Below are 22,717 nucleotides of genomic sequence, written 5' to 3' on the forward strand. Positions count from 1 at the left end.
GAGGGTTACTGGGTTTTGGTAAAAAGAAAAGGTGCCCTGCTTGACAAGAAACGGATTCATTGGCGATCCATAAGCTGGCAGAGAAGTCAGCTATCATTTGAATGGCACAGCGCGTTGAATCCATTAGTTAACTCGCCATTCGCTGCTCTAAGACGCCATGGATCCGAATACTTTCACGTTTCCAGCTTTACTATTTGAATGCGAAGTTGCCGAAACTGGCACGTGGTCGACACGGAATCTTCCCCTCTACTGCAAGCAAACGAGATGGCTACTAGATCGTCCAGAAGCCCGTGAGCGCCAATGGCCGGTGGGGACGCCCGTTCCCACTACAAGTTGCTGCTGTTGGGGAGCCCGGGACGAAGACGCGAGTGCATCATCGCCGATGGCACCTCGACTCGACACCCACCCGATCCGTGCAGCGTCAAATCGGCCAGGGAGCGCCGTATAAATGGCTCCGCCCTCCCGCACCCAGCCTCTCCCACCTTTCCATTCCCACACACCCAAACGAATCACGAGCGGCCTCACAAAGACCCGTACAAACCAGATCCAGCAAAAGCAATCTTGTCTAGCAGCCACGAAGGAAGATTACCCTGTCGTCGGCCGTACAAGTGACCCCGCGCGCGGGCGCCATGGGTGCGGCGTGGATGGCCGCCGCGGCGGTGCTGGCGACCTGGGCGTTCAACGCGCTGGTGCACCTCGTCTGGCGCCCCCGCGCCGTCGCCCGGAGGCTGCGCGCGCAGGGCGTGCGCGGGCCGGGGTACCGGTTCTTCAACGGGAACTTCGGCGAGATGAGGCGGCTCCAAGCCGGGATCGCGGGCGCCACGCTGGGCGTCGGCGACCACGACTTCATCCCCATCGTGCACCCGCACCACCGCAATTGGATCTCGCTCTACGGTAAGTTGTTGATTGGCCTCGATCTGCTGTTGTTATTGCGCGGCGTGGCGAGCGAACGAACTAATTGATCGCTCGATTGATCTGCAGGGCGGACGTTCTTGTACTGGAGCGGCGCGACGCCGAACGTGTTCTTGGGGGACGTGAACGTGGTCAGGCATGTGCTCTTCGACCGCACGGGGCTCTACCCCAAGAACCTCATGAACCCGCACCTCTGCCGCCTGCTCGGCAAGGGCCTCGTCCTCACCGACGGCGACGACTGGAAGCGCCACCGCAAGGTCGTGCACCCGGCATTCAGCATGGACAAGCTCAAGGTAACAAACTCAACGATAAGCACGTGTTCAGTTCAAGTGTTGTATTTGTACCCTTTTTTTTCAAAAGTCATCATCGGACGGACGTACGTGTGGACCTTTTCTTTCGGTTGTTGAGCCTCTTTCATCGCTTGAATGTTTGACAATGGCAGATGATGACGGAGACCATGTCCACCTGCGCTCGGTCGATGATGTCCGAGTGGGAGGCGCAGCTGGCAAAGGCCGGCGGCGTGGAGATCGAGCTGAGCAGGCAGTTCGAGGAGCTCACCGCCGACGTGATCTCGAACACGGCGTTCGGGAGCAGCTACAAGGAGGGGAGGCAGGTCTTCCTGGCGCAGAGGGAGCTCCAGATCCTCGCCTTCTCCACGGTTTTCAGTGTCCAGATCCCGGTGCTCAGGTACCTTCCAACGGAGAAGAATCGCAGGACATGGAAGCTGGACAAGCAGGTGAGGGGCATGCTAATGGACATCATCAAGAGCCGGCTCGCCACCAAGGACACCGCCGGCTACGGGAACGACCTGCTCGGCCTGATGCTGGAGGCGTGCGCGCCGGAGCACGGCGAGACCCCGGCGCTGAGCATGGACGAGATCATCGACGAGTGCAAGACGTTCTTCTTCGCGGGGCACGACACCACCTCGCACCTGCTCACCTGGGCCTCGTTCCTACTCAGCACGCACCAGGAATGGCAGGACAAGCTCCGGGAGGAGGTGCGACGGGAGTGTGGCGACGAGGAGCCCAACGGTGAGACGCTCAACAAGCTCAAGCTGGTGAACATGTTCCTCCTAGAGACCCTGCGGCTATATGCCCCAGTGTCCATTATTCAGAGGAAGGCGAGCTCGGACCTCGACATTGGCGGCATCCGGGTGCCCGAGGGCGCGATCTTGACGATTTCGATCGCGACGATCCACCGTGACAAGGAGGTTTGGGGTGAGGACGCTGATGAGTTCAGGCCGGAGAGGTTCGAGAACGGGGTGACGAGGGCGGCCAAGCACCCTAATGCATTACTGTCCTTCTCCAGCGGGCCAAGGTCGTGCATCGGGCAGAACTTCGCCATGATCGAGGCCAAGGCCGTGGTCGCCATGATCCTGCAGAGGTTCTCGCTCGAGCTGTCCCCCAAGTACGTGCACGCGCCCATGGATGTCATCACACTGCGGCCAAGGCATGGGCTTCCAATGCTCCTCAAGCGTCTGGAGGCGTAAAGAGTGATAAGAGTCGCGTGCTACGCATGCACGGAAATTTTTTTTCCATTCAATTTTGTTTGATGTATAATATACTACATCCTATATGTATGTTTTAGATTATTACATGGATTGTAAAAGTTTTGAAGTTTCTGTTACATCACAATCAATTACTCAAAAGTGGTAAAATGAGCTGAATAACAATGCTCAAAAGGGGAAGAATTAGCTCCATGATTAATTTGGATCAATTAATTTGAACATCAAAGACATGAAAGACATCAATACATCATAGTGATAATGTCTATGGCACCAACTTAGGGCATGTACAACCAGCGCCGGCCCTGGGAGGGGCACGGGGTGCGATGGCCTAGGGCCCACAGAAAGGGGGGGCCCAGCCCAGGAGGCCAGGAACCCATGTATACGGTACTGCAGGCCACAACCTGACAGGCTGACAACCGGACTAGGCCACCAGCAGTCCAGCACCAGGCGTCCAGGCTTTTAGCGTGAGAAAGCCAAAACCAAAACGCGTACGCTCGTCCAGTCGTCCGTCGGTCCATTATTCAACCGGACTAGGCCACCAGCAGTCCAGCCCCAGGCGTCCAGGCTTTTAGCGTGAGAAAGCCAAAACCAAAACGCGTACGCTCGTCCAGTCGTCCGTCGGTCCATTATTCGGGAACGCGAATCGGCACGCGGCACGCCGTCCACCCGTGAGTCACGGAGTCGCCGTCTCGCCGATTAGGCGATTACCGTGCGTCCGTGCCGTACTGGCGACTGCCGCCGGAGGGGATCGGCCTGCGTGGCTGCACTGCACAGTTTGACAGCGACACCGGCACACCGCGTGGCACGCGGCACCGCGCGTGCAGCACAGGCTGACAGGCGTATAGCGGGTCAGCCGCACAGGTATGATCTAGGTTTTTTTTCTTGATCGTTTTTAATCTAAATTAATTACTTCGTACTTCTAGTAGTCGGTACTCATATAGTCGTATCTTTCTTCTAATTTAGGTACTAGAAACTTAGAATGTTACTTTTTAATCTAAATTAATTACTTCGTACTTCTAGTACTCGGTACTCATATTGTCGTATCTTTCTTCTAATTTAGGTGCTAGAAACTTAGAATGTTACCTAAGAAACATTTGTCGGGGTCTCAGAAAAGAAAACGGAAAAGAGTAGAAGATCAATTTATTGAATCTCAAAAAGGTGCTATACATAAGTTTTTTTCAGCTTCAAGCAGTGTTGTGCCTGATGATAATACTGTAGATGCACTTGATATTGAAGAACAAGGGCAGCAATATCAACAAATTAATGATAATTTAAGTGAGCAAGTTGATGACATTGATGATGCTACAGAGAATGAAAATTTACAGCCTTCCTGTGAACCTGAAAATTCAATTGATGATGTGCAAGAAGCTTATATTCATGATATCTTTGATCCTAGAACTTGGGGAAATCTTGATAATAAAGGTAGAGATATATTGATTGAAAAGGGGCCGGTGAGAGAATTGAATCTTGAGTTCTCTGCAGATGCTCTTAATAGACATTTTTCATATGCTTACTACTCCAGAAAGTTAAGCAATGGTGAGGTGGTTGATAGAAAATGGTTGGTTTACTCTAAACATATTGACAAAGTTTTTTGTTTTTGCTGCAAATTGTTCAAATCAAGTCAGAGCAAAAGTTTGCTAGCACATGATGGATTGAGGGATTGGAAACATCTTAGTTTGAGACTCAAACAACATGAGAATAGTGTTGAGCATATAACAAACATGAATACTTGGAATGAACTTAGGCTAAGGTTGAGCAAAAATAAAACAATTGATGATGATTTGCAACGAGAAATTGCAAAGGAGAGAGAGCGTTGGAGACAAGTTTTAGTAAGAATTGTTTCTGCTGTCAAGTTTCTTGCTAAACATAATTTGGCTTTTCGAGGGAAAAATGAGAAATTATATCAAGATAGCAATGGCAACTTTTTGGGCACAATTGAAATGATGGGTGAATTTGATCCCGTGATGCAAGACCATATTAGGCGGATTCAAAATAGTGAGATTCATCATCATTATCTTGGGCATAAAATTCAGAATGAGATGATTTCTCTTCTTGCAGATTGTGTGAAACAAACTATACTAAAGATCATCAAAGATGCCAAGTACTTTTCTGTTATTTTAGATTGTACTCCAGATGTGAGCCATGAAGAACAAATGACTCTAATTATTCGGTGTGTCAATATGTCAAGGAATGTTCCAAGGGTAGAGGAGTTCTTCCTAGAGTTCTTGAAGGTAGATGACACATCAGGATTAGATCTTTTTAATGAACTAAAGAATGTATTGGCCTCTCTTGATTTGAATATTGATGATGTGAGAGGACAAGGCTATGATAATGGTTCAAATATGAAGGGTTCTCACCAAGGTGTTCAGAAGTGCTTGCTTGAAATTAATCGAAAAGCACTATACATGCCGTGTGCATGTCATAGTCTAAATCTTACTCTTTGTGATATGGGAAAATCTTGCAGGTAAACTATTATTTCTATTATACATTGTTTTCATATAATATGTCATGTTTTGGGAAAACTTTCAAACTTACTATTTGTTAAATCTTGCAGGCAAGCTATTTCTTTTTTTGGTCTCATCCAACGTATATACACATTGTTTGCAAAATCTACTAAAAGGTGGAAGATTTTAGTGGACAATGTTCCAGGATTGACAGTTAAGTCATGGTCTAATACACGCTGGGAAAGTCGAATAAAAAGTGTTCAAGCTATCAGATTCCAAACTCCTCAAATAAGATCAGCTTTAATAGCGCTAGAGCAGGCTTCAACTGATGATCCAATGGCAGTTAGTGAATGTCAATCTTTGGTGAGTGCACTAGAGAATTTTGAATTTTTAGTTGGTTTGGTTATTTGGCACGATATTTTATTCTCTATAAATAAGGTGAGCAAGAAGTTGCAGTCTAAAATTGTGAGTATAGATGATACTCTCAAACATATTGAAGGTGTCATATCATATTTTAAGAAGTATAGAGATGAAGGTTTCACTTCTAGTATGAATACAGCAAAAAACATTGCATCTGAAATGGATATAGAGCCAAAATTTCGTACAAAACGTCAAGGAAAGAGAAAGAAACAATTTGATGAACAAGATGACCAAGATGAGGAAATACAACGATCTGCTGTGGACTCATTTAGAGTAGAGTACTTCAATGTTATGATTGATGCTGCAATTGCTTCATTGACTAGTAGATTTGAGCAGATGAAAAAATTTGATAACATTTTTGGGTTCTTGTTCAACTCAAAAAATTTGAAATCTTTGGATGAAGCTGATCTTTTGCTGCACTGCAAGAATTTTGTGGAAACATTTTCTCAGGATAACTCATCCGATGTTGAGATCAATGATTTTTTTTTAGAATTAAAGGTGCTACAAGTGACTTTGCCAGATTCTTTGATGTCAGCGCTTGAGATTCTGGAGTTTGTTATAGCTGCAGATTGCTATCCAAATGTTTCAGTTGCCTATCGAATCCTGTTAACTGTACCTGTGACTGTAGCTTCGGCAGAAAGAAGTTTCTCAAAATTGAAGTTGTTGAAGAACTATTTGAGATTAACTATGTCACAAGAAAGGTTAAATGGATTGGCTATGTGCACCATCGAGAGGGATATCTTAGACACTATTGATCTCAATACCGTCCTTGATGATTTTGCATCAAGAAATGCCCGAAGAACTATCTTTTTATGAGAAGCAATGTATATTATGGAGTTCTATTCTTCCTTAAGGTAATCATATTAGTTTTAGTCTATATTATTCCTTGATAATTATCAAACATGCTAAATTAGAAATATATTATTGGGTTTGGTTTCACTTTGTAAGAAAAATTAGCACTTATATATATTATAAGATTTATATATAGTTTAGAGGGCCCTCGCGACGAGTTCGCCAGACGGCCCTCAAAAGCTTAGGACCGGCACTGTGTACAACCCATAGACAGGTATTCTTCTCTAAACGTCTCGAATCTATTGTACATGTAGGTATAAAGACAGGTCGTATAAGGGTAGTTCAACCCATAGACGGAGGGTCGTCTGTGAGAGTCTCGAATAGAAGAGTCATCTGCAAGCTGTTTAAATGCGTCCAAGCCAGAACTGCGTGTACACGGGATCCGCGTGTCGTCGAGTCAGGAAGGCGATCTGTACAACACTGCTAGAGCTGGCGTTTCGGTCTCGGGCCACGAGCCTTCCCCGTCATCTCATGAGACGACGACGCTTCCATCTCCAGGCACTGGTGGGGGGTTTCTTGCAAAAAATACATCACGCAGACGGAGCGAAGAGACGCGTTGTACGTGCCCTTAGTGATGTGCTGGTGGAGTGCAACAGGCAAGTCTGCTGTTGTCGGCAGTCCGCTAGCGCCATTAGCCATTGATGTGAGGGTTTAGAGCTGAACCCTTTATTGCTCGCCCTTGCTTCGCCTACTTGTGTGTTGTTATCTGGCTTGTCCTTTTCTTGACAAGAAAAGCCTGTTAACTTTACAATTTGTTATGCCGTAGCTTTTGAAGAAGTTTGACATGAAACTATAAAATGTACGCCAAACATTATATGAAAAAATATTTTTGCAGTCCACCATTGATAATACGAGAGGCGCATCAAATTTTATTAATGTACTTTCTAGGAAGTGTTTATTTTAAAAAAATATATTTTGGAAAACTTCTCCGAAGAAACTTTAAAGAACATTTTTCTCGATTAAGGAAACTAACACGACTGGCTCCTGTCTTTCCTTTTTTGAAAAAAATCCTATTCCCCTATTTAGATTTTAAAAAAAAACATTTTTGAAATATTTTTTGGAAAAAATATTAAAAATGAATAAAAATATTAGAAAATTTTCCCAACAACTTACTAGGATTATTTTTCTAAAAATGTTTAAGAAGATTTTAAAATACATAAGTAAAATATATGCAAAACTTTTAAAATCTTTCTAGAAGAAATTAATTGGTTTCTTAATTCAAAATGTTTTAAAATGATAAAAGTCCTCATTGTACTTAAGAAAAGAGTGCATGGATCGGGTGTGAAAGGAAAAGAGTAATAGGACTGAGGAACGATAATGAATGGGAAGAAACATATGTTAATACCAATATGTTAATACCAACAATAATATATGTGTGAGCTAGAAAAAGTATGGGATCAACTATGATGAAACATAGAGAAAGAACCAGTGAACAGAGGAAAGCCAACATCCGACCAGAAAAGTGGAGTATACGATGCTAAAGAAATGCATTTTGTAAATTACGTATAACTATAATAATACCAGCATTTAAGGCTCTCTCTAAGGAAATCAATTTGTACTTGCTTGCAAATATAGCAGAAGCCTTAGTCTTTAAGGAAAAAAAGCAATAGTCCGTTTGGAAGTGCTTTGCTGCGCAGCGCTGCCGCTGCAGCTGCCAGCCTCCAAATCACTTAAGGAGCTGCAGCAAGGTGGCAGGCTCGTGCTGCGCATCTATGCTGGTTGGATTGCAGCTCTAAACAGTCGAACAGCTTTGCTTGGTGGTTGTTCATCTTTTTTAGTATAATTTTTTTTTTTGCAAACACGGTACATACACATACAGTTAGTTAAACCTATTCGCACACACTCTATGAATACACGCACGCAACTCTACCCTTAGGAGTACCTCCGAAATACTAAGCTAGCAGATCTCTAGTGCCGGTTAATTCCTGAAATAAATCGAAAAATGCAAACTCATGGCGACAATTGAACTTGGATCGGTAGGTTCCACCATAAAGAAGATGAGCCAGTTCGGTTTTCGTATACAATTTAGTTATTGTGAATTAGATTTTGGATGAGTCTTGTATAAGTCTTTTTATTCTTGATAGATATGAAAATATAACTACATACTGAATTTTTTTATTTTTTACTAAAAATCTTGGGTATTTATTATATTTATTTGACATAGACTTTTATCTGGTTATTTGAATTCCAAAGCCATATGAAAACCGAAGTGCTTTACATAATTATATTAACTGCTTGGATCCATTTTAGAACTTTAATTTTAACGTAATCTCCTTTTTAAAATTCATTTCTTGTTTCATCAATTTAGGTATATCTTTTAAGTTTAAAATTGTTTTGAAAAGAATAGGGAATATGTAGCACGGTTTCTGCGTCACTCATTGAATGCGGTACTACCTTGAATGTTCACCCGCAATTGTGGAAATCTATGGCACAATAGATCTTGTTGACTCTTTTATCCTCTCCCTCATTGTACCCTACCAATTGTATTAAGGGTCTGTTTGGTAGAGCTCCATCTGATTCTGATTCTTTATGGGAGCTGATTCTCTGAGAGAAGTGATTCTGTAGCTAAAAGTGGTTCTCTTTGATTCTCTAGCATAAACTCTTAAAATGAGAATGGATAATCACTTGACATGATCAGGAGAAGCTACTTTTTTCAGCTTTCAGCCTCTTAGTTTATTTTAGAGAATCACTTCACAGAATCAGTAGAGAATCACTTCTCTCGGAAAAAACTGTTTGGCAAAGATTCTGTAGAAATCAACAGAGAATCAGCTTTGGGAGCTCTGCCAAATGCACCCTAACACCAATTTGATATGGTGCCTATACATTGCACTCTTGAGTTAATTGTTGTAGAAGCATTGCCCCACAACGCTTTGTCTCCAACTTTGGTTGGAATAAAGCGTAAGCCACACAAAGTGGAGTTTATACTTTACTTGTTTCGGACGTCATATGGTTATGTTTTACATGAATTGTTAGTCCTTTTTTAGGTCTTTCTCTTACCAACATATATCAAAAAATACTGCATATTGATTAGTTTACTTTTCTTACCAATAAATTTTGTATTTATTATATGTATTTGATATAGTTTAGTTAATTATGAATCCATATGATAACTAAATTGTTAAATTTTTTATTTTTTCTTGTTTTGCTAGAGTTACCCTAGATATTCAGTTATACTTGCTTTTATAGCATTTAAATTCATTTAATATTCATAAACTTTTATAAATAAAATTTTTTAATTAAATTGCTTAGAAAATTATAGGGAATATAACCTTGGGACACACCACAAACACTTTGTCGTTGGTCTTTTTCGTCCCTCTAGGAAAATTGATTTCTTCTCTGTTTCTTTCTTGGCCTTTCTCGTGCGAGCGAATTTTTGGTTGGGGTTAAAAAAAATCACCTCGTCTATCACCATAACTAAAGCACAGGTTAAGGTTCGACCAAGGTCACAACTGTGGTTGGTTTGGGCCCTCCTACTTGGGATAGTTGCTGCAGTCACCAGGTAGTCTCACAACGGTTACGGACCCTGTGCAAGGGTGGAGCAGAAGTTCAGGGATTTTCTTGACATAATTTCAGGGATTTTCTTGACCTATGTGAGGTCTTCTCTTAGCAAAAAGCACAGGGCTGTCTTACCTCCCGCAGGTTAAATTTTTTTTCTTCGGACCGTCGTTTGGATGGCAACTCAATAAGGGCACATTGAATCTACTCGGCTTCTCTCCCTTATCACAACGCACTAATTCTATGAACACTGATTTGCTCTTGCCCTTATACATTAGGCATTTGAGGTAATTATTGTTGGGGTGTTGTCCTAGGATGCTTTGTCTACAACTTCAGCAACCTTAGATGTTCTTTTATTTCTCTTCTTCTACTTTTCAATGACCCCATTTACTTTCTTTAATGCCTCGGATCTAGAAGAGTGATGCACAATGGGCAGCGAATGGTCGCTAATCCATCTGTGCCAGGATCTAGGAGGCTAGACGTGAAGGATGTAAACATTGCTGACACTTGCTCAAACCCATTGCAAAGACGCTTGTTTGGCCAACATGACTTCACATGGCGAGGCTGCTTGCCTGACACATGGTTTCTAGCAATGCCTTGGATGGAATTCGGCTAGCTGAACATGGTGGTTGAGCTCCTTGCATCTCACCCTATTTTTGTTACCTACCTCGTATGATGTATCAAAATAATCCGCTCGTTTTGAGGCTAAACTTTATTTTAAGTTAGAATCACATCATATATGACACTTTAAGTATTAAAATAATTAATATATGTGGTTTATTGAGGCAATGCTAGATGTTGATTTCGCAATAAGTTAACTTGAATGAATAAGACAACTATATGTAACAACCTTGATCCGCCTTCTTTCATTCTTTTTAATTCACAAACTTTTGATTGCATAGCTTATGGGTGGAAAATAAGAAAAACCTACACTATTTGTTGTATTATTGATTCAAATTATAATGGTACATTAGTCACATCAACACACATTGATTTGGTGTTGTGATGTCACACCCGGTTTTAAAACAAAACCAAGTGCTACCTATATATATGCCAGGATTTAGTTGCATACATATAGTGACATCATTAGTGCATAACAGCAACAATATCACGTAAAGAAATATGAATAATGACTTAAAAGTTTATCAGAGATATACAGCTTAATCCTGGAAACGGAGGCTCCAAACTTCACAGGCAATCGACTGGGGGCTACGTACACCTAGAACTCAGCATCATCTTCAAAAAAACTTCACACACCTTCCTCTTCTGAGCAGCAGTAAGCAAATGTGAGTACACTTATGGTTGGTACTAAGTAAGACCACAAGAAATAACACAAATTAATGATTTAAGTCCATCTTCAAGTTTAATTAATCATGTGAGGGTTCAGGCCTCTCTTGACTGTGAGCACGGCTGATATATCAGTTTTACACTCTGCAGAGGTTGTAAACTTTCACCATAAGTCGTGTAAAAGTTCAAGAGAACTTTAGACCCAACCATGATGTGCAAAAGTAGGCACTTATCACACTACCGAGGTGTGACTGCATAGTGACGCTACGAGGCCTTTACAAAGATTTCCTAGTAGTTGTAGTCCGCTAAGGTTTTGACAGTTGCGTGTGCATAACCCTACCCTAAGGTGAGTATATACAAAGAGAATACCACTCAAAGTAGCCGAGCTATACCCTATCACAAGACCCCTCTTGTCCTTTCGGTAAGACCACCACAAACCAGAGTCTCTAATTAATTAGCTAAGACCAGAGCCCGGTTGTCTTATGGTTATACTGTTTTCCTGGGTGGTCATTTCATGTTCCAATTAATACATGATATTCTTGTAAATAAGCATAGATAGAGAGATGGTTAGGGACACTTGCCTTTCTACAATGAAAAGTTACTCTTACTGCTCTTTTAGCTCTTGCTCTCTTGAAACTCTTAATCTTCAAATCTATCGAACAACAATCCTTCTACTCGAAGCAATCACCGACACAAACATACAAGCAAATAAACAAGTATAACTAAGAACAAAACGCCAAAACAAAAGAAAAGATTTAAAAGAGCGTACTAAAGGATAGGGCTCGATTCTAGGATCACGCGAGCGCAAGGTACTAAGGTTGAAAAGGTACAACTATCGAGTGATTTGGATTATATAAAAGAAAAGACAAGAGCTACACGCTTCATTTATTTTAGTTGAGAAAAATAATGTAAAGATATTTGAGAGAAATAACCTTAGTTGAAATTAAGCAAGTTATATTATATATGAAAAGATGATGTAGAACTTAGTCAAATTTTATTTATAAATATTCAAGTACAATTTATGCAAATAAACATTTTAATTTGAAAATAAAGTATATGTAAACATCTAAGCACATAGCTTTATGATTCGGGTTGAACTAACCAAATATAATTCAAAACACATTTATATTTACTTTTTGTCAAATTAACATTTAATAAGGAAAACCCGGGATATAACCTATGTACCTTTTATTCATAAAACAAATTAAATAAACATTAATCAAATTGAGTCTAATTTATAAAAGCCGAGGTATAACTCTAATTAGTGCTAATTCACTTTTAATTGGAAGAGTTATTTAATTAAACATTAACCAAATTTTGCATTATTTATGACAATGCGGGGTTGAACTCTAATTAGATTTTAATTAGAAAAGCAAGTATATAAGTATTTAATCTTATTAATATTTTAAATAAATTATAAAATAGAGAATATGATCAACATTGCTTGTAATGCGTAATTTAAGTTGATATGAATCTAACACAATAAGAACCGATTTAAACGGAGGTAAAATGTGAAATCTATAAATTAAACAAGGTTCTAAGGACCTAATTGTGATTAACCCTAGATAATAGGGGCTAGCAAGGAAGATAGGCAAGACACAGTTAATAGTGCTTGCAAAAATCCCAAAGGATAGGGTTAGATCTATTAAAGATCATGGTTTGGGCTCGGTTGAAAGGACCTAATCTATTTGGGGGCTTAACTGTGAAAACTAAGGGCTTAAACGCATTAAAAACTTAAACTTGACTGGATCTCAGGATTATGACTCTTCTCAGGGTCTAAACCACAAAAGGGCTTATCTTCTTCCTCACCTATCCACTTGGCCGGATAGACTTGCCGGCGGCGGCAGCCGGGGCCGGGCGGTTCATGCGATCGCGGTGCTCATCGGCGGCGCTAGGCGTAGGGGCGCGCGAGACGGCCAGGGAAGGCAGCGATGCAGGGCGGCGTGGCGCTGGCAGGGGCGTGTCCTAGGAGGCTGGACGACGGCGGTGGTGCGGCGCGGGCCAAGCGACGGCGCAAGGCGAGTAGGGGCGAGCGCGGCGCAGGCGAGCGTGGACGGCAGGGGCGTAGGGCGAGGCGCGGGCGGAGGTTTTATAAGCACGCACACCGAGGTGGCGACGGCGACAGCGCCCGATGGGCTTGGCAGGCTGGAGTGGGTCGGGCCCACGAGCTCGGTCCGATAGGATAGAGAAGATTTCTTCTTTTTTTTCAGAATTCATTTCCCATGTAAATAAAAATCTAGAAAATCTAGATAATTCATTTAAGCCACGAAAAATATTCTAAAAATTCCAAAAATTCTACGAAAATTCCTAGAGATAGATTGGGATACAAGGAGTCCAAATCAAATACTTGGAGCTCGTGGAAAGGATTTTAGAGCCTTCCAAAAATTAGATTTGGCTCTAGGAAAATGAGAATAAATTCCAGAAAAAACTGGAAAATTCTCAGAAGGGTCTGGACATCGTCTAAACGTATATTAAAACCTTTTACATTCAAGGAACACAAAGATGCATCGGCATAAATGCAACACACAGAACAACCTTATTTAATTTAGAAAAATAATCAATTATTTTTCCTATACTAAATTTCCTGTTAAGAAAAATAAGTGTTGAGAAAATTTTAAAATTATTAGAAACATTATTTTTTATTTATTCCTTTTTAATTACATCCTAAAATTTAAAAATTTAAAGGTGCGACATGTGGCGAGAATGAGCGTGTCGCTGCCGTGGATAAGGGGCAACACATACGCAAAAGCAACTATGGCACACGGCAAACTGTGCGTGGACATGAGCTACTTTGGCAGGCTTTTGAGTACCACGTTCTTGCCATATTAATTCTTTTAGACATATAACGCAAAGCTTAATATATATGGCATATATAAGTGATTTGGTCCTAATCTGTATAGATATTAGGTTGTATTTTTTAATCTGAATTTAGTATATTATTACCGATATTTGACATGGATTTTTGGGATAGTCTAGACCGTTAGATCTTCATAAAATCCAATGTTGTATATTATTTTTTTTTAGATTAACGTGGTAATTTTCATGACTCCCTCGGAGAACGTACCATTGTTAAGATATTAGATTTTGCGGTAACCGGTAAGACGAAAGACGAAACAGTGACTGAAATATAGAAGTTCTATGCACTCCCATGTTGTCAGCACTTAAAAACGTACCATTGTATTAAGATAAAGTTGACGGCTTGATGCCCATGTAATTGAGGCTTCTAGAATGCAAAAGCGACCCAGGGAAGATACTCCTCTCGGATTCAGATGTCCCTATCGTCGATGGCATCAGAACCTACGTCAGCGTCTGCACGCTTGTGCGGAGCTGCAGGCTGGGACGCACTTCACAGCCTCCTTTCTAGAAGCAATATCAGCTCAAAAGGCCGAGAGTACCCTGTTTGACAAGCAATGGATTCTTGAAAGATTCACGTAGAGGTCAATTTGAAAAGGTCAGCCATGAACCGGTGCTGTTGCCTCGATTAGTGAACGTGTACGCAAGCAGCTTCCTTCCTTTATCCCCTTTCGGACGTTTCGGTAACAGAACTGCTGATTGCACGTGCATGTGTTATTTTTAGGCTAATTCCAGTGGGAGTTTCGTAGAGGTTTCATGCACATTAAATACGGTGACACATCAACATATGTGATGACATGGTATGGTAGTTATGAAGTGAGAGAGTGAAGGAGTTTCATCAGGATGAAACTGTGTATACACTGTTTGCAAGACTATGAAACCTATTGAAACTTGCATTGGGGGCTATAAAGTTTCATCTCATCTAACCATATCCAATCACATGCCTCACAATTAAATGTCATGGGCATCCTATGAAATCGTGAAATGAAACTGTGCACTGGGACTCCCTATTTCATTCATGAGAATACATCTTAAATGATGATGTGATATCCTTAGAAACAGTGCAATGAAACATTGTGCTGGGACTAGCCTTATCAACTCGAGCATAAATAGGCTGTGAACCTGAATTATTGTCTGCACGTGTCAGCACGACTTACATGCCGTAACGAACTAACGATATTGAAACGTGATGACTGGAGTAAACTAATCATGCGTCATTCCAAGGTCCAGCGTAAGATTGCTAGATCTTCCAGAAACCGGAGGCGCGACGCGGCTTCTCTTCTCCATGTGGTGGGTGTGGACGTCCAAGCGGCCAGTTTCCCCACTACGAAAGTTGTCGCAGGTCTGGACGAAAACTCGCATGCGTCACCGCTGATCTCACCCGACAAGGCGACAACCCCCGCGCGTGCCCACCAGGCAGCTCGGCGACTCGAAGGTCAAACGGACGGCCAGCCAGCCAAACACACCGTATAAATACCACCTCCCCCTCCACACTTCAGCCTCACCATTCCACAAGAACAAGCACCACCTCCTCCTCGATCAAGTCCCAGCAGCAAGAAACCAAGGCGATCAACAAGATTTCCTTCTCTTCCGTACGAGCAGACTCGATCTGAATTACTAGAAGAACTCGGAACTCTGAAGAGAGAGTGACCGCCGCCATGGGTGTGGCATGGATGGTGGCCGCCGCCGTCGCGGCGGTGCTGGCGTCGTGGGCGTTCAACGCGCTGGTGCACCTCGTCTGGCGCCCCCACGCCGTCACCAGGCGGCTCCGCGCGCAGGGCCTGCGCGGGCCGGCATACAGGTTCTTCTCCGGGAACCTCGGCGACATCAAGCGGCTCCGCGCCGAGGGCGCCGGCGTCACCCTGGACGTCGGCGACCACGACTTCATCCCCATGGTGCAGCCGCACTTCCGCAAGTGGATCTCCCTCTACGGTACGTCACCGGCGTCCTGCCGCTCGAGCTCGATCGATCGATCACGTCGTTGCATTCGTTCTGTGTTCTTACGCGGTGATGATCAAATGATGTGTGCAGGGCGGACGTTCGTGTACTGGACTGGCGCGAGGCCGAACGTGTGCGTGGCGGACGTGAACGTCGTCAAGCAGGTGCTCTTCGACCGCACCGGGCTCTACCCCAAGAACCTCATGAACCCGCACATCTCCCGCCTGCTCGGCAAGGGCCTCGTCCTCACCGACGGTGACGACTGGAAGCGCCACCGCAAGGTCGTGCACCCGGCATTCAGCATGGATAAGCTCAAGGTAGGAATACGCCACGTGTTTAACGTGCTGTATTTGGACTCAAAAGTTTCTCTTGTCAGACGTACGTGTGGGACTCTATCTCATCAGATGTTATTTGACATTGCGGCAGATGATGACGGCGACCATGTCGGACTGCGCTCAGTCGATGATGTCCGAGTGGCAGGCACAGCTGGCGAAGGGCGGCGACGTCGAGGTCGAGCTGAGCAGGCGGTTCGAGGAGCTCACCGCCGATGTGATCTCGCACACGGCGTTCGGGAGCAGCTACGTCCAGGGGAAGAAAGTCTTCCTGGCGCAGAGGGAGCTCCAGTTCCTCGCCTTCTCCACCGTGTTCGACGTCCAGATCCCGGCGTTCAGGTACCTTCCAACCGAGAAGAACCTCACGACATGGAAGCTGGACAGGCAGGTGAGGGGAATGCTCATGGACATCATCAAGAGCCGTCTCGCCGCCAAGGACACCGCAGGGTACGGCAACGACCTGCTCGGGCTGATGCTGGAGGCGTGCGCGCCGGAGCACGGCGAGGCCCCGCTCCTGAGCATGGACGAGATCATCGACGAGTGCAAGACCTTCTTCTTCGCGGGGCACGACACCACCTCGCACCTGCTCACCTGGGCCACGTTCCTGTTGAGCACGCACCCGGAGTGGCAGGACAGGCTCCGGGAGGAGGTGCGGCGGGAGTGCGGCGATGAGGTCCCCACCGGCGACGCGCTCAACAAGTTGAAGGAGGTCAATATGTTCCTCCTGGAGACACTGCGGCTATACGGTCCGGTGTCGTCGATACAGCGGAAGGCGGGCTCCGACCTCGACCTTGGTGGCGTCCAGGTGCCCGAGGGCGCGATCTTGACGATCCCAATCGCGACAATCCACCGCGACAAGGATGTCTGGGGCGAGGACGCAGGTGAGTTCAGGCCCGAGAGGTTCGAGAACGGGGTGACGAGGGCGGCTAAGCACCCCAATGCATTGTTGTCTTTCTCCAGCGGGCCGAGGTCGTGCATTGGGCAGAATTTCGCCATGATCGAGGCCAAGGCCGTGGTCGCCATGATCCTGCAGAAGTTCGTCCTCGAGCTGTCCCCCAAGTATGTCCACGCGCCCATGGACGTGCTCACGCTGCGGCCCAGGCACGGGCTACCAATGATCCTCAAGCACTTGTAGGTGTACGAGTGACTAGAAGTATCAAGCATGCTGTGTATCATATACGTAGCGTATTGTATTTGTTGACTATTTTTTTCTTTTTTTTTCTCTATGGTGTACTACTACACAAATGTATTATTTAATTATTTATTTTGCTTGGTGCTGATTAGATCCATCCCATCACAACTTTCTTAATCTATCTATATATTATATTATTATATACTACTAATAAACGAGTAGTAATTCACCTTGACGCTCCGTCGGCGATCGCGTCGGACGTCGTCGCCCCTGCAATATTCGTCCCGCCGCTTCAACGATAGCATCGTCCGATTCAACGGAAGACACGAGATAACGCGGTCTGAGAGGTGCTTGACCAATGATATGCGTATAGCTGAGAACGCGGTCTGCTTCCTGCCACTTCGAGACCAGCTGCCGCCCTTCGATGCCGGCCATTGTCCAGTGCCTCAGGTCTTCCCTCGTGGCTTCCCACGCTTTGCTAGCCGGCGAGCTCCATTACCTCGCGGACACTACCGGCGAGCCGGCGAGGTCGCCATCTGCTTCGGCTCTACCGATACGGACGACGACGCGAGTTCGCCGTCGGCTTGTCGCGGAGTCCGCCGCCTCGCCGGCGACGAGGACCACGATGTGCAAACATTCGAGCGTGATCTGCACGGCCACAAGTGACCATGCTGCCGGCGTCACTTGCGGCCGTGCAGATCACGCGCTTGAACTCCTGCCGAACAACGCCACCTGGAGAGGCCTCTCCCTCTCAAGCTCAGCAGGATGGACAAACTTCTCGGGTAACGCGCTGCAGGGTGCGGTCCCGGTTCCCGACGTCCGTCGCGGCGCTACCGTTTCTGCAGGTGCTCGACGTCTCGCTCCAGTCATCAGATGAGGAGTTGGATAGAGTCCGGATCGGAGGCTCCTCTCTCCTTTCTTTATTGCCCCCGGCCTGAGCTTTGTCAGACTACCCCGCTCGTCGGTTGCTCGTTCCAACAAGGTTACAAGAGGATCAGTGGCTGGACAAATATTTAGAAGCAGTGGGAGCGGGTCCCCCTGCCGTAGGCCTCGGCGGCTCGATCGGCCGTGCGTGCGATAAATATGATCGGCCCGGGAGGTGAGCCAGTTGCGCCATCGTAGGTGCAGGGAAGCCTAGTCGCTGCAGTAGTTCAAGTAGGTAATCCCATCCCAACTTCCCAAGGAATCGAAAGCATAGGCAATGTCAAGTTCGATCGGCAATGCCGGGGTGCCCGTCTTCCCGATCTGTGGAAATACCTCGCTCTGGTTGTTGGAGATCAGACAGTTCATAAAGGCCTGCTCGCAGCCGGAGAGCAAGCACTTTGGCACAATATACCATGCATAAACTGAATGAGCGACAGTCTGTGATGATCTTGCCTGCGCCTTCCTTGCGCACCCATTTGGAAGCGCTGGATCGTCCTTTTGGAAGCAGGAATCGCTATTGCCACTGAGAGGTGTCAGCGTCAACCATATGCATTTGGAATTTTGGATACTTCTCTTCAACTTCCAAGTGCGGCCTTATCAACTGAAAGTCTGAAACATATCAGAATAATAGGATGTTTATTTTCACTGGAGTCTCAAAGTACATTATTTGTCCCATATTTCCGGAAAAGTAACGTTGAGGTTCTAAAAGTCTGAGTTTCTGTAGATTTGTAAAAAAATATTTATTGGGCTACAACTCGTTCTACAACTATATGTCCTGGGACCAATTAATGCCTATATTGCCCCTATATGCTATGCAAACAGTACAGTCAGTGTTTTCTAATGGAGTTGAGTTGATTACTAATTCTAACTGCGTAGTAAAGTCATAATTTAGAAAGCCGGTATACTTACATAGATAATCATAAGTCAAAGAAAATTAGTATGTTGTGCATATTACTACAATGAAGGGTTATCACACGTATACAAGGTGCAGGGTGATATAATAAAATTAAGAAAGATACGTGTTACCCAGTCAAAACTGCATCACGGAATACGAAAGATACGAAGATGTAGTGATTTGAAATAGGTAAAGATTACGAAACTTTTCTTACATCATTTATCACGCAGTTTTTTGTTCTTATTTCTCAGTGACATGCTAAACGGTTCATTTCTTTTCCTGTCTTAACTCCTGGTATTTCTTTGCTTCAGAAAAGGTATAGTCTCGTAATGGTTTCCATCCTTACTATATTGAAAAATACTAATTCAGCAAAAAAAGAGAAGAAGCTTGAAGCAACCATGCAACTTAATTAATCAATTGATAATTAATTGCATTTGATTCTTGAATGGAAGATCCATACAGAGATCCCTTTACTATGAATACAAATAGAGGGAAATTGAAGGTGAGGAATTGTGCAAAAAAAAAAACATACTTTCTGAAAAGTAGGGAAACTTTCTTCTTGAACAGAGAACTGATAAGACAATAGTTCCTTAGTTGAACATCAATGTAGTTTGCAAATCCCAATGTGAAACTACACAGGTAAGTTTGTTACCAATGCAGATCTTCACCTCAAATGTTACCAAACACATTTCATTTGAAGAAAAAATAGCAACAGCTGATCCCAAGGTCAGCTTCATTGAAGATCCCAAGGCATAGATCTTCTTAATGCCGTATCGATTGCAGATTTGCATCATTCCTGCTGAGTAAGCTGGACTATTCTGTCGCCACGCCAACAGCCCTGGGCTAAACGAAGGAGGGAGACCCCCTTCCAGTCACAGAGGTGCCAACCTCAATCATTTCCTCATCTGGTAGCAACAGCTGATATGTGGGCGAGTACTGGTGCTGCAGGGTAGTGCCATGACCTTGACTACGCCCACGGGCCACAGCTGATCTATGCTCGTCCAACATGTTGCCCTTGCACGCCCTGCTGCCACAGCAACCTGCCATTGCTCCTTGCTCCATGTCCTCAAGCCGCTGACGCTGGCCAAGCAGAGAAGACCGCCGTGGCCTCACGTTTCGCACTATCTTCTAGCCGTCAGCCCCCAATTAGGGAAACTCGTCGTCGCCTTGTCTTTCTTCATGTGTCTTATGGAGCCACCCTGTCGTGCCACGTGTCGCTCCTGGGCTGCTGAAGTTCGAAGTCACCTGGGTCAGTCTGATCATAGCGCTGCCCATGGAGAATGAGCGGTCAGTGGCCAATGTGGACACCTGTCCAGCTGTGCTGCATCCGGGTTGTAGATGTCATGCGCCCGTTCTTCTTTTCTTCTTGGAAATGAGACAGAACAAAAAACAAACACAAGACAAGCAAAAATGATGTTCATCAAATCCTTATTTCGTATGCAGTTATTGAAATCAAGAAATGATTACAATATTTCGTATACACTTTTTTTTGAAGGAATGCAATATTTCGTATACACTTACTAAACCATGGATAGTGTATTGCATTTCATCAGACAGGTTGGAGTTGCAACGACATTGCAAATTGGACATGAGTAGCAGCAGCACGCCCATGGTCATTTATCTGAAAAATAGGCAGAAACTACCTCTCCACAGTAGGTGAAAATTAAGGACATGGATGAAAAATAGTAACTGACAAACGACAGCACCTAAAGTCTATAGATGGATTATGGACCACCCTGACCCATTCGCTTTCATTTCTCAGAAGTAGAATTAAACTCTGAAGTTCAGCACCATGAAATCAAGCAACGGTTCCTCAGAAAAAAAATCAAGCACACCAAAGGATTCCCAATCCTTCGTAACATATGCAGAAACACTACGACAAATTAGGTAACTTGCTCCAGTTTCTCAATATATCATGGAAAAACTTGATCTAGGCAAGTAGGCAACCCTGGGCAAAGAGACAACTTGGAAATTGGAATGAGTCCAAGCAATTCATAATTACAAAGTGCCATGGGCCAGCATGGCAATAAACAAAGACCAAGTTCTGTTCCAGAACATAATTTAGCCAGTCAATTAAACCTATGACAACTAAAAGATGTATTGTGGATGAACATCATACATACACGTAGCAACAATAACATTCTGTCACTTCGTAGACACCTTATTTGCAGAGAGCCAGAGACGTCTTACTTGTAGAGATGAGGTGATCAAAGTGGAATGTTTTCGTCAATTTTAAGCATTTTGCATGGCGGCTTGGACTGGTCAACATCCCCAATCTTGCATCATTGATTATACTGCGATGAGCTGCTCCTTATCTCCTGCAGGCAACTCCACAAACCGAATCCTTCCCTCCAAAGGCCGTCTCCGGATTCGGCAGCGGCGGCGTCGTCGTCGCCGCCGCCGCCGCCGCCGCCGCCGCAACTCGGCGCGCTTATCCCCGCATAGGGTTCAGCAAGAATGACCCGCCGGCCTCTCGGAAAGCAACGGCCTTCGCTGCTACGAGATACGCTCACTTGTCCTCTAGTTGGCGGCGACGGGGTGTACGGGGCGAGGAGGGCGGCCGCGGCGGCGGGGACGCTCGGATGGGAAGGAGCAGGGGAAAGTGGTCAAGTGATTCGGGATTCTAAAGAAATCTCAGGGGTTAATTGTAAAAGAATCTTGCCACAGAGTCGGTCTGGGTCAGTCGGACAGGTACATTGCTGTAATATTATGAAAATGAGGTGTTTTCGTAAATATTTCAGTACACGTGGTGAAGTTGCGGTCGGGGGTTTTCACTGGGGTTCAGCGGCATAAGCCCCCATCCTCCCACCAGTTGGCATTGTCGCCGCGCACATCCTTTGTTAGGGTTTAGGCCGGGCCGGGTGGTCGGCGATCTCGGTGGGAGGGAACTGCAGGAGGGAGGCTGGTCGGCTCGTCATCACTCCGCAGCAAGCGGGCGGCTGCGGCAGGGGGCAGCCGGGCAAGAAGCAAGCGAACAAGCTTGGTGTCGTCTTCGCATACCACAATGCAAGGTGAGCTTTTTCCACCCCTGTTTTGGTGGGTTTTTTGAGGCTCGTTGAGAGATCGTTGTCGGGTGGGATTCGAGTTCACGGATGCGCGTGGTGGGATTGTTGTGGTCAAGTGCAAGGAGTTCAATTGGGCCTTTTGTGCATAAAAGATGCCATTTTTGAGAGCGTTCATGTGCGTGCCCATGGATCCTGATTGAATCTGATGCAAACCGCTGCCTCGATTGTTCCATGGCGCAGTGTGTGATACCGGGACTCGCATTTTTAACCCTCCGAAGTTGTTGCTTCCTTCTTCCAACCAAAAAAAAGTGTTGTTTTTAGGCCTGTTCTCGGGCGCGATTTTGTGGATTGATGAATCCGTTGCAAACCCACGGCGCGTGAGCGTGATGGCTAGGCCGGTGGCTCACGTGAGAGAAGATCTGAGGTAAAACTCTGGCCAGGCCTCTCTTTCTCGCCGGTATAGGCAGTGCCGCCCTATGGGCCGTCGCCGGCCGTACTGCCGTGGCACGGCACCTTCGTCGTCATCGTTAGGTCGCCCGTAGTGCAGCCCAATACGGCCCAAACGCATGCCGACCCAGCTCAAAGAGGGAAAATGGGCTGGTAGGCAACTTGAGCATTGGTTTCTCTTTTTTTTCCGGGTAGCATGCGCATTAGTTTCATAGAGGAAGGTGGACTGCATCGCATATTTCAATGGTGTTTGTTACAGCGCGTCTTGTGACTG

At 45.1% G+C, this 22,717-nt stretch overlaps 3 protein-coding genes and 1 long non-coding RNA gene across 4 annotated transcripts; 3 read left to right on the top strand and 1 right to left on the bottom strand.

The window, feature by feature from the left end:
• The first annotated feature begins 338 nt into the window (after window positions 1-338).
• On the top strand, window positions 339-2,538 carry LOC117842484 (cytochrome P450 709B2). Its single transcript, XM_034722950.2, has 3 exons — window positions 339-894; window positions 982-1,205; window positions 1,355-2,538. The coding sequence occupies exons 1-3, from the start codon at window positions 630-632 to the stop codon at window positions 2,399-2,401; spliced, it is 1,536 nt and encodes a 511-aa protein (XP_034578841.1). The 5' UTR covers window positions 339-629; the 3' UTR covers window positions 2,402-2,538.
• A 957-nt stretch (window positions 2,539-3,495) lies between these two features.
• Window positions 3,496-6,038, top strand: LOC140221962 (uncharacterized). The gene is made up of 4 exons (XM_072291922.1): window positions 3,496-4,759; window positions 5,237-5,362; window positions 5,423-5,813; window positions 5,912-6,038. Exons 1-4 carry the CDS (start codon window positions 3,496-3,498, stop codon window positions 6,036-6,038), a joined length of 1,908 nt encoding a protein of 635 aa, XP_072148023.1.
• A 9,218-nt stretch (window positions 6,039-15,256) lies between these two features.
• On the top strand, window positions 15,257-17,323 carry LOC117842496 (cytochrome P450 709B2). Its single transcript, XM_034722964.2, has 3 exons — window positions 15,257-15,702; window positions 15,802-16,025; window positions 16,135-17,323. The coding sequence occupies exons 1-3, from the start codon at window positions 15,429-15,431 to the stop codon at window positions 17,173-17,175; spliced, it is 1,539 nt and encodes a 512-aa protein (XP_034578855.1). The 5' UTR covers window positions 15,257-15,428; the 3' UTR covers window positions 17,176-17,323.
• Window positions 17,324-19,520: 2,197 nt separating this feature from the next.
• LOC117842639 (uncharacterized) lies at window positions 19,521-21,906 on the bottom strand. The gene is made up of 2 exons (XR_004637544.2): window positions 20,513-21,906; window positions 19,521-20,356 (listed from the first exon to the last, which is right to left on the bottom strand). It is a non-coding gene; the product is annotated as an uncharacterized lncRNA (long non-coding RNA).
• Between the last annotated feature and the right edge of the window lie 811 nt (window positions 21,907-22,717).

This window comes from Setaria viridis, chromosome 2 (genome assembly GCF_005286985.2).
Source record: "Setaria viridis chromosome 2, Setaria_viridis_v4.0, whole genome shotgun sequence".
Taxonomy (NCBI): Eukaryota; Viridiplantae; Streptophyta; class Magnoliopsida; order Poales; family Poaceae; genus Setaria; species Setaria viridis.

Excerpts from the sequence above, each read along its gene's own strand:
- LOC117842484 (XM_034722950.2), top strand. The coding sequence starts at position 630 with ATGGGTGCGGCGTGGATGGCCGCCGCGGCGGTGCTGGCGACCTGGGCG. Across the intron at positions 895-981 it reads CAATTGGATCTCGCTCTACG|GGCGGACGTTCTTGTACTGG; the intron begins GTAAGTTGTTGA and ends ATTGATCTGCAG. Across the intron at positions 1,206-1,354 it reads TCAGCATGGACAAGCTCAAG|ATGATGACGGAGACCATGTC; the intron begins GTAACAAACTCA and ends TGACAATGGCAG.
- LOC140221962 (XM_072291922.1), top strand. The coding sequence starts at position 3,496 with ATGTTACCTAAGAAACATTTGTCGGGGTCTCAGAAAAGAAAACGGAAA. Across the intron at positions 4,760-5,236 it reads AGGCTATGATAATGGTTCAA|TAGAGAATTTTGAATTTTTA; the intron begins ATATGAAGGGTT and ends TGGTGAGTGCAC. Across the intron at positions 5,814-5,911 it reads ACTTTGCCAGATTCTTTGAT|CTTCGGCAGAAAGAAGTTTC; the intron begins GTCAGCGCTTGA and ends CTGTGACTGTAG.
- LOC117842496 (XM_034722964.2), top strand. The coding sequence starts at position 15,429 with ATGGGTGTGGCATGGATGGTGGCCGCCGCCGTCGCGGCGGTGCTGGCG. Across the intron at positions 15,703-15,801 it reads CAAGTGGATCTCCCTCTACG|GGCGGACGTTCGTGTACTGG; the intron begins GTACGTCACCGG and ends TGATGTGTGCAG. Across the intron at positions 16,026-16,134 it reads TCAGCATGGATAAGCTCAAG|ATGATGACGGCGACCATGTC; the intron begins GTAGGAATACGC and ends ACATTGCGGCAG.